The sequence below is a fragment of the Aethalodelphis obliquidens genome, unplaced genomic scaffold (assembly GCF_003676395.1).
Source record: "Aethalodelphis obliquidens isolate GAN/ISIS:26980383/991018 unplaced genomic scaffold, ASM367639v1 scaffold21, whole genome shotgun sequence".
Classification (NCBI taxonomy): Eukaryota; Metazoa; Chordata; class Mammalia; order Artiodactyla; family Delphinidae; genus Aethalodelphis; species Aethalodelphis obliquidens.
In genome coordinates this window covers 20,325,347-20,335,669 of record NW_020837965.1, presented here as the reverse complement: position 1 = coordinate 20,335,669, position 10,323 = coordinate 20,325,347, and the positions used below count along the sequence as shown (strand labels likewise).

Sequence of the window (10,323 nt, the reverse complement as noted above, 5' to 3'; positions counted from 1 at the left end):
AGCAACTTTCTAATTATCACAGATACTAAAAATTATTCATCTTGTTACATGAATCTTTCTACCAAGCAGTTTAGAATTCTCTCTGACTCATAGGTTGGGTGCTGACCTTGAACTCAAAAAGCAACCTTGCAGAAAACAAACATGTCTGACTTACTGTGACTCAAAAAGCATAAACTGTTCTAATTTATTTCCGTTTCTAACACCACTAGTATTGGGGACATAACAAATCACATAAATTCATTAGCTTACATGTTAAAATAATACATAGTCTGATTTTCTTCGTGCTATAAATTAAATTACTATAAACATTAGTATACAGAATACTCAGACAAAGAATGAAATATTAAATCAATATTTATCCCATGAGCTATGCACAGATACTTTAACAATTTACCTCTCAAAATATGGTTTTAATGAAGTAGTGACTCGTTGCCATAGAGCTTTTTATAATGAATTTACTTAATAAAATATTTGTTTGCAGGGAGAAAAAAAGAATTTCCCCAAAACCAGAAAATCATTTTTTAAAGAAAATTTTCAAATTACAATGTTAAAGTCATCTCCAGCTCTGTAAAAGTATATGATATGAGATCTTTAAAATTTCACTGCATTTCAGGATTGTTCTTGAAAAGATACTCTGCCTGTAATTGAGAAAAAAGAAAAAAAAGTCAACAATTTAGAATGTACTATTAATTTAGAATTTAGAATTAATAGTACATTAATTTGTACTATTAATGTTTACAATTTAAAAATGAAAGTGCAGAAATTTTTTCTTTGAAATGAGTAACAAAAATCTTATTATAAAATGGGATGAAGGTGTTAGAGGCTATTTCCCAAATAACCAGACACACAATTTCTCTGTCTCAACTGGCTTTTCATTTAGATTTGGGTATATTTTATTTTCAAATTGATATTAAAAAAAAGCCTTCAATCTCTTACCAGAAAATCAACAGGATCATCGGGTCTGATCTTACAACACTCATTCAGACCTTGCATAAGCGTTGGCATGACGTGGGTCATTAAATAGTTTCTCAAGGGAATAGACTGGGCCTCCAGTAATTCTTTTTCTTCTCTTTTAACTTCCTCTAGTCGTTTACTCTACAAATAGAACATTCAGGGGTGCAATCAATAGATGGAAAAAGAAGAACGGTTACATACGACTCACCCCAGAGTGCACTAGAAGTAGATACTGCTATAAATGTTCATCATGTTATGATAAAGATGGTATTTCCAATTGACAGGGAAAATATGTAAGTGGTGTTTTAACAACTGCCTAGTCATATAGGAAATAATAAACTGGACCCCTACTTCACTTCTTTTTTTCTTTTTTCCAGCATGATTTATCTTTATTAATCACCCCTTTTGTTCACTTTCTTTTCTTTTTCAACATCTTTATTGGAGTATAATTGCTTTACAATGGTGTGTTAGTTTCTACTTTATAAAAAAGTGAATCAGTTATACATATACATATGTCCCCATATCTCTTCCCTCTTGTGTCTCCCTCCCTCCCACCCTCCCTATCCCACCCCTCTAGGTGGTCACAAAGCACCAAGCTGATCTCCCCGTGCTATGCAGCTGCTTCCCACCAGCTATCTATTTTACGCTTGGTAGTGTATATATGTCCATGCCACTCTCTCACTTTGTCACAGCTTACCCTTCCCCGTCCCCATATCCTCAAGTCCATTCTCTAGCATGTTCACTTTCTTAATTACTTAGGCAATCCAAATCCCTCTAGGACAGGCAAAAAGATGATGCTGATGATATGATGATGATGATGGTGATGATGATAATGATGATGATGATCCTACCTCACTTCTTAAACCAAACTAATTTCTAGCTGTCCAGATGAAGCAAAGTGAGAGAAAGAGAGAAAGAGAGAAAGAAAGAAAGAGAGAAAGAAAGGGAGGAAGGAAGAAAGAAGGAAAGAAAGAGGAAGGAAGGAAGGAAGGAAGGAAGGAAGGATCACAGAATTATAGAAGTGCTAATAGGGACTTCCCTGGTGGCCCAGTGGTTAAGAATCCACCTGCCAATGCAGGGGACATGGGTTCGAGCCCTGGTTGGGGAAGATCCCACATGCCGCAGAGAAACTAAGCCTGCACGCCACAACTACTGAAGCCCGCGCACTCTAGAGCCTGTGCTCTGCAACAAGAGAGGAGCCACAGCAATGAGAAGCCTGCGCACCTCAATGAGGAGTAGCCCCCGCTCGCCGCAACTAGAGAAAGCCTGCGCGCAGCAACGAAGACCCAACGCAGCCAAAAAAAAAAAAAAGTGCTAGTAGAAACTCTCGAAGGTATTGATCTGGTGGACTTGTGTTATGCTCAGCATACAGCCCCCCTCTCTCAGGACTAATAATTCCAGATTTCCTTTGAGAAATCTCCCTTCTCAGCCTAGTGGATTGGGTGGGACTTAAGCCCATCAGTCCGGCCCACTCCTGGCCATGAACATTAGTTAAATATGCCGCCAAAAGACAAGAAACAAGATAAAGATATAAGATACATTTACTGCCTTAGGTAGAATAAATGCAAAGAGGGAAATCTATTTTTCTTGTTTTTGTGTTTTTTTGGCATGCAGGATCTTAGTTCCCCCACTAGGGAACTGAACCTGTGTCCCCTGCATCGGGAAACGAGGAACCTTCACCATGGGGCCTCCAGGGAAGTCCCAAGAGGGAAATGTAAAAGTATAGAAAGGGATAGGACGTGTTATGCAGTGGGGCGGGTGCTGAAATTTTAAATATGGTGTCCAGGAAAGGCCTCATTAGAAAGATGACTTTTAGCAAAGACTTGAAGCAAGGGAAGAAGTTAATCACACAGATGGAACTTTATTTAAATGCATGGAGATGTCAGAGGCAGCCAGGTCACAGAGGACCTTGGGGGCCACGGTAAGGAGTTTGGACTTTCATCGAACAGCGATGAACAGCCTGTGAAGCGTTTAAACAGAGAATGGACGTGCTGAATCTGTATTTTTCTTTTTTTTTGGCCCTGCCAAGAGGCATGTGGGATCTCCCCCGACGAGGGATGGAACCTGTGCCCCCTGCATTGGGAGCATGGAGTCTTAACCACTGGACTGCCAGGGAAGTCCAGATCTGTATTTTACTTTTTGTTTTTTTAAAATAAATTTATTTAATTATTTATTTATTTTTGGCTGCGTTGGGTCTTTGTTGCTGCGCCGGGCTTTCTCTAGCTGCGGCGAGCGGGGGCTACTCTTTGTTGCAGTGTGCCATTTTCTCACTGCAGTGGCTTCTCTCGTTGCGGAGCATTGGCTCTAGGCGTGCAGGCTCAGTAGTTGTGGTGCACGGGCTTAGTTGCTCCGTGGCATGTGGGATCTTCCCGGACCAGGGCTCAAACCCGTGTCCCCTGCGTTGGCAGGCGGATTCTTGACCACTGCACCACCAGGGAAGCCTAGATCTGTATTTTAGAAGGATCACCGGGCAGCAGCAGGGAAACAGACTGGAGATGGAGGGTGGAGCTGGGGAGACCGGCCAGAAGGCATCACATCATTCTGGCACCCTGGTCAGGAGAAGGGAGCCCTGCAGGTGGATGTGAGTGCTGTTTTAGGAGGCAGAATAGATAAGACTCAGTGATTTGGAGAAGAAGGGTAGAATGAGGCTGACCACCCAAGTTGGATGGGTAAATGGAGGAAAACCAGATGAAATCACCAGGTTGACAGGCAGCAAATGGCACACTTACAACGATGTGTATTGTTAATGCTATGTCAATGGCTAGCTGTTATTATCCTTGTTATTTACCCTAAGCAAAAGACCGGGGCATCTTTTAAAAAATGGTACATATGAAAGAAATTTTAAAAAAAGAAAAAAAAATGGTACATGTGACAAAACAAACAAAAACAACAAAAATTTGTTTGGGGTATTTCCGTGACATTTCTCTATTAGCCGGATGGGAAGCGCGAGAGGCCGGAATGGTCTTGCCAGCCCCCAGCCCCCATCCCCCACCCACTCCCCCGCCCCGACGCGTGTGCACACACTCACCCACTCCTCCCAGCGAGCGATCTTCTCTGCCATCTCCGCAGCCTCCTTGTGCTGTCGCTCTGCCTCCTCCATGGCCTCCTTGGCCAGCCGTTCCTCAGCAGCCCTCCGCTCCTCTTCTGCCTTTTCTTCATCCGTTAAACCATAATTGCGAGGCTCCCCAATCTCTTTGATGAGCTGTTTGATAGCAAGTCTGTTCTGAGCGTCTTCGAGTTTTCCTACATCTTTAAAAACCAGAAGAGAGGAAGAGAGCAATACAGACATTTATAATCTGGTCCTGGGGCTTCCCTGGGGGCGCAGAGGTTAAGAATCCGCCTACCAGTGCTGGGGACACGGGTTCGAGCCCTGATCCGGGAAGATCCCACATGCCGCGGAGCAACTAAGCCCGTGCGCCACAACTACGGAGCCCACGTGCTGCAACCACTGAAGCCCACGTGCCTAGAGCCTGTGCTCTGCAACAAGAGAAGCCACCAATGAGAAGCCCGCGCACTGCAACTAGAGAAAGCCCGCGTGCAGCAAGGAAGACCCAATGCAGCCAAAAATAAATTCTAAACAAATATATAATCTGGTCCTATATAATTCTGAGTCCATTTTTTGGAAAATTCTATTACTATAATCTTGTGATGGTAGATTGCGTAAATTACCATAAGAGTGTTTCTTTTTTTTAGTTACCAGCACAGTTTAGAATTTCTGGTCTCACTGGCAAATATCAGACTGGTCTCTGGGGGTCACAGGGAGCAAGATTGGGGCTCAGGTCTGAGCTGTGACGGTCGCCGCTGATTTGAGTGGATGGATGGGCGTGTGGACCTCCTCAAAAGGAATGAGTTCTCCACCCCGGGAAGCATTCAAGCAGAGACTGGGGCACTTCACTTGGGGGTTTCCACAGAAGGAAGTCCTGTACTTGGAGGCCGGGCTGGGTGACCTCCAGGTTTCTTTTGTTTTCTGTTTCTGAGAATCAATGATTCTGGGACACTTTTTTTTTTTTTTTAATTTATTTTGGCCACGTTGGGTCTTCATTGCTGCACATGGGCTTTCTCTAGTTGCAGCGAGCTGGGGCTACTCTTCGTTGCGGTGCGCGGGCTTCTCATTGCGTTAGCTTCTCTTGTTGCCGAGCACGGGCTCTAAGTGCGAGGGCTTCAGTAGTTGTGGCTCATGGGCTCTAGAGCACAGGCTCAGTAGTTGTAGCGCACGGGCTTAGCTGCTCCGCGGCATGTGTGATCTTCCCGGACCAGGGATCGAACCCATGTTCCCTGCATTGGCAGACGGATTCTTAAGCACTGCACCACCAGGGAAGTCCTGATTCTGGGATTATTATTTTATTTTATTTTAATTTTTTGGCCGCACCACCCGGCATGCGGGATCTTAGTTCCCGGACCAGACCAGGGATTGAACCCATGCCCCCTGCAGTGGAAACACGGAGTCTTAACCACTGGATCACCAGGCAAATCCCTAGGATACATTTCCAATTCATAAAAAATTAACTGTTTCAGTTAGCCTACTCGAATAGAAAAAAGTCCAAACTCCAGAATATGTGACTAATGTCAATATTAAGACCAAAAGAAGGAGAAGGAAAAGGAGGGGGGAGGGCAGGGGAGGAGTGGAGGAGCTCTAAGCCTCCCAGGACTCCAGGATCCAGATGCTGTCTCAGCTGGTTCTGGGGGATGAAGAGAGGCCTCGGGAGATCCCAAAGGTCAGCCTGGCTGCTAAGCTTCCACCAGGCTAGCAGTTTCTCACCAAACCCAAAGAAGAGGTGTCAAGACCCAGAAAATCAGAAAGGAAGTTCAGGGGCCCATCAAGCTAAGGGGAGGAGAAACAGCTACAGCAGATTGGATTTGGAGGCAGGGACGATGATGGCGGAGGTGAGGCTGATGAGAGATCATATTCACTGGATGCTTGCTGGGTGCTCAGCCCTGAGTTAAGTGTTTACAGGAAACAGGAGGAATGTGATGAAGAGCTATTTGATTTCTGAGTAGCTAAGGGGCCAGCTGGCTGGTCTTAAAGGCCAGGAGCGGCTCTCTGAAGAGCACCAGTGTCCTGCAATGCTAGGGGGACAGGACGCTGCCCCCAAGGACACTGGGGAAATGGCCCAAAGCAGCTGGCAGCAAACCACATATCTTTGAAGTGCCCTTTAAAAAAATGCCAATTTGGGGGCTTCCCTGGTGGCGCAGTGGTTGAGAGTCCGCCTGCCGATGCAGGGGACACGGGTTCGTGCCCCAGTCCGGGAAGATCCCACATGCCGCAGAGCGGCTGGGCCCGTGAGCCATGGCCGCTGGGCCTGCGCGTCCGGAGACTGTGCTCCGCAACGGGAGAGGCCACAGCAGTGAGAGGCCCACGTACCGCAAGAAAAAAAAAAAAAGCCAATTTGGTAAAAAATTAAAAATAAATAAAAAATGCCAATTTGGTATTCAACTTCATAATATATCCGCATGTTTTCATATGACAATAACACCCGCCACACCACCAAATCCTCAAGTAGACAACTCCTCTGTCTTATCCTGTGACTTCCCAGGCCCCGGGCACACGGTTACACTGACCCGCCCTCCCCCAGCCCTATGAAAGCGTGCACGCAGTTGGCCGGGGGGTCCTGACACCGGGCAGCCCTGCTCCACTTGCAGGTTATCCTTGAGTTTATTTCGTACCAATATGTATCGGATAGATTTCAAGTTCGTCAAAGTAGTTGAGGACAGTCTCATCTTCAGTGTTCCTGTCCCGGTAGCTGCTCAGAGCCCGGAGGAACTGGCCCTGGCTGTAATGGGTCCCCGCCACGATGCTCTCGGGGAGATTCATCACCCGCTCCTTGAGGAACTCATCTGAGGCATCCAGCGAACAAACGAATTCTGGAGAGAAGGAGAAGCTCGTGAGTTAACACCGTGACTGCGGAGCTTGCAAGCATGTGCTGGTGGACGGGCCACTGCTCGACCGAATGTCTGGTTACCAGGTGGGATCTCCTGTCACGGCAAAGGGCCTGACAAGTTGGCCGCCTTGCTGCCTCTCATGGAGGACAGATGCATGCCAATCACCCATGCTTCCAGAGACCACACTGTGAAGCCCAATCAGTGGGCATTTTGTGAGATCTATTATTTTTCTTTCCCTTCCTTCCTCCCTTCCCTTCTGCTTTCCTTCCTTCCTTCTTCTTTTTATTTTAAATAAAAACAGCAGAAATTGTAAATGCAAATCTCTAATAACCCTATGATACCTGTCATCATCTTGTCACTTTTCCAGTACAATATCACAGGCTCCCAAAGAGACTCAAGGCTATAAGGGAAATACCTTCATGGCTGATTCGCCAACTTAATAAAAATAGAGACTCCCCTGGGATTTTAATTTTCCATGAGTTGAGCTCTTCCCTCACTTCATGCCATGGGCTATGAAACATCTATGGTCAGTAAAACATGGCCAACGCTTATCGAATATTTGATACACGGATCATATTAATGACAGTGATCATTTCACCCACCTGCAATTTTCTTTTAAACTGCAAGAGCAGCTGTTTCTCCAGTGCCTAGCACAAATTCAGTGGATATTTGTGGAGTGAATGAATGAATGAGTGAATAATTAAAGTGTAGATCTGTGTAACAAGCTTTCTAGGCGAGTTACTGTTCTCAGCTGTTCTCAACAGGACCAGAGTACCCTGGCGCCCAGATCAGTAACCAGGTGTATCGAAAATAACTTGCTGCCTATAAGAGCCTGGCAAAGCTTGGGACTGATTTAATTTTTATTCTAAAATTGGATTGGTTTGCCACATAAAAATGCCATTCTCACTTAACTGCATTCTAATACGCTTTCTTGAGTGGGTGAGAAAAATAAGTGTATCGGGTAGAGTCCATAGTGTGGTGCTGACCAGGGTGCGTGGAACACGTGTGAACTTCATCTGCTTCGTGTGAAAGCAAATAGTGAAAACAAAGGCTGAGGACAGAGCTTACGGAATAAGATCCTATAAACTCATAATCATTGTCTGATATTACCACTCTTCTGACCTATTTTACTTTAATTTCAATGCTCATCCTTCACCATTTGATTTGCACGAGTAGCTATATTTTTCAAAAGAAAGGAGACATCTGGAGCCCCACATGCTGGTACAGTACTTAAATTGAAATTATGTCAATAAATTCACCAGAAATTGAATCTATTTAAGCTCTATGATCTAAGACATGTAGATCAAAACTTAATAATTCTGTTCATAATCTAAGCATTTCATGATGTAGTACTGTATCTTTTTTTCCAGTGATTGGGGGGGATGGAAGATTCTAGTTAATACAATATTGCAAATAATAAGTGATATACTTGGCTTCTAATTTTCAGAGTTTTAATATGATGAAATATATTTCCCACTAGATGATATATTTTTTAAAGTCCTTTCTCTTTTGTGATTCAGAAAGAACTTCAAGATTTTGCAGTGTCTCAAGGTAATGATTCAGGACATCTACTGTCCTTGAACTGGCTGACTGTAGATAACAAGGAATAGATTTCTGCTTGGTGAGGTTGTATACGACAAAGAGGTCTATCTGGAGCCATGTGAAAAATCTATGTCTTAACACATTTTTCCATATTCATCACATAGGTATAGCTTTAAACTTGTCTCCTTCAACTAACAGATCTGAAAAGGATCAAAATGGATATACGCTAACAGTGATAAAATGCAATGATTTATCAATGAGAGATAATATCACCTAGGACTGAATTACTGTACAATCAAATGTTTCATTATTCAGATCAAGCACTGATGCTGATATTAAGCATGCTTTTTATTTTCTGTATCTTATGATGTTTTTGCTTACAGACCTAGGGAGAGAATGCCCCTCCCAGGGCTACCTCTGAAGATAGTAAACAATTCACTTGAAATGAGAGCACGCCTCACATATGCGAGCCAACCACGCCCTTTATATAACTCAGATAACAAGCCAATATTCCTCCTGCCTTCACTCATCCCAGGGCCAGGACCAGGCAACTAGAGACCAAAGCCCACTGCAACTACTCACACTAGTCAATCCTCTAAAAAAGCTGTTTACTCTGCCCTGCTTTGCCTTCCCCATGGAAACCCCAAGAAAGGCTGTGTCCTCGACTTTCCCCTGCCTCCTGACCAAGCCTGGTGCTGCCCCACGTGGCCCTGCATGGTTGCCACACTTCCTTCTCTGGGGAAATGTGAGTAATAACTTCTTCTTTCAATGGCATTAGCCTCACGTGTCTCAGTCACTGCCACAAACTAAAATCCCGCAGCACAAATGAGACAATGATCTGATTTCTTTCAGGAAGATAGAAAATAATGACAATTTCTAGAAAGAGGCTAATTGAGAAGAACAGACTAAACATTCCAAAGAGATTACATCTTAGACATGTTTGGACTGCATCCGACAGAGAGGGCAGCCCAGGGGATCAGGACTAAGAATAATGCACCATTTTACCTCCTGTGTTTCCATTTTCTTATCTTAGGGAGGGGTTTCATTCATTCTGGTTTTTGGAGGCAGTGGCATGAGAAGACCTGAGTTTGAATCCAAGCCCTGCCGTTTACCAGCGAAGCGGACTTGCATTAGTCTCTGGGCTTCGGGCCCTGGATCAAGTAAACATGGGAGTAATTCCTACCTCACAGGCTCGTGGAAAGGCTCAATAAGCTCCCATCTTGTGTGGTGCCTGGTGCATGACAGATGTTGGGTTGGGGTGAATTTTATCCAGCTGCCTCAGGGGAAACGGGAGGATTTACCACGGGGTTTGCAATGAATGACTGTCACCCAGAAGTGATCAGCTCTCATAAACTGGACAGACCTGGTTATTTAGACTAATCAACTTTACTTTTTAACTTTTTCTGAGGCAAACACATAAATTAATAGGAAATCTAAGACAGCCCATTCCTCCGGCATTTCATGTTCCTGCCTCAGGCAAATGGTAAATATCCATCCCTGAGGATGACTGCTCTCTGATGGTCTCTGCTTCCAGAAGCTTCATCACAAGCTGTGCCTGGACCAGGGGCAGGAGAGGATTACAGCTGTGAACCGACTCTCCTGGGGACTTTGACACGGTGAGCAAGCAGGCCCTTCCGAGTCACAGCCTTGGGCTAAGTTCCTGAAAATAGCTGTTCTTGTATTCACCATATGACCAAAACTTGATTAAACCTCATGCAAACTGATAAAAAAAGAAAAAAACCTTTAAAGTTCATGGCAAAGTCACAAGAAATGCCTGCTCAGCAAATCCTTTTTTGTGGAATAAGTTGTTTATATTTCTCTTTCAAGGGTATGTTGTGAAAGCTCTGTGTAAATATGTAATAGGATAAACTTGCTGTGGAGTTAGGGAACCAAGCAGCTTTTTCCTGCCCAGCCTCAATTCTGGATTCTTTTTTTTTTTTTTTTTTT

At 44.3% G+C, this 10,323-nt stretch overlaps 1 protein-coding gene across 4 annotated transcripts in view; it reads right to left on the bottom strand.

Annotated features, from left to right (window-relative positions):
* Nucleotides 1-406: 406 nt before the first annotated feature.
* AK7 (adenylate kinase 7) overlaps nucleotides 407-10,323 on the bottom strand; it is a 54,294-nt gene continuing 44,377 nt past the window's right edge. For 3 of the 4 annotated variants that reach the window (XM_027120846.1, XM_027120848.1, XM_027120847.1), the window contains 4 exons: nucleotides 6,619-6,816; nucleotides 3,983-4,203; nucleotides 937-1,095; nucleotides 494-638 (listed from right to left, as the gene is read on the bottom strand). In XM_027120846.1, coding sequence (XP_026976647.1) covers nucleotides 600-638; nucleotides 937-1,095; nucleotides 3,983-4,203; nucleotides 6,619-6,816 — 617 coding nt within the window. In that variant the 3' untranslated portion in view covers nucleotides 494-599. Of the gene's footprint in view, nucleotides 639-936; nucleotides 1,096-3,982; nucleotides 4,204-6,618; nucleotides 6,817-10,323 lie in introns of all 4 variants that reach the window. The other variant, XM_027120845.1, reaches the window with a different exon arrangement.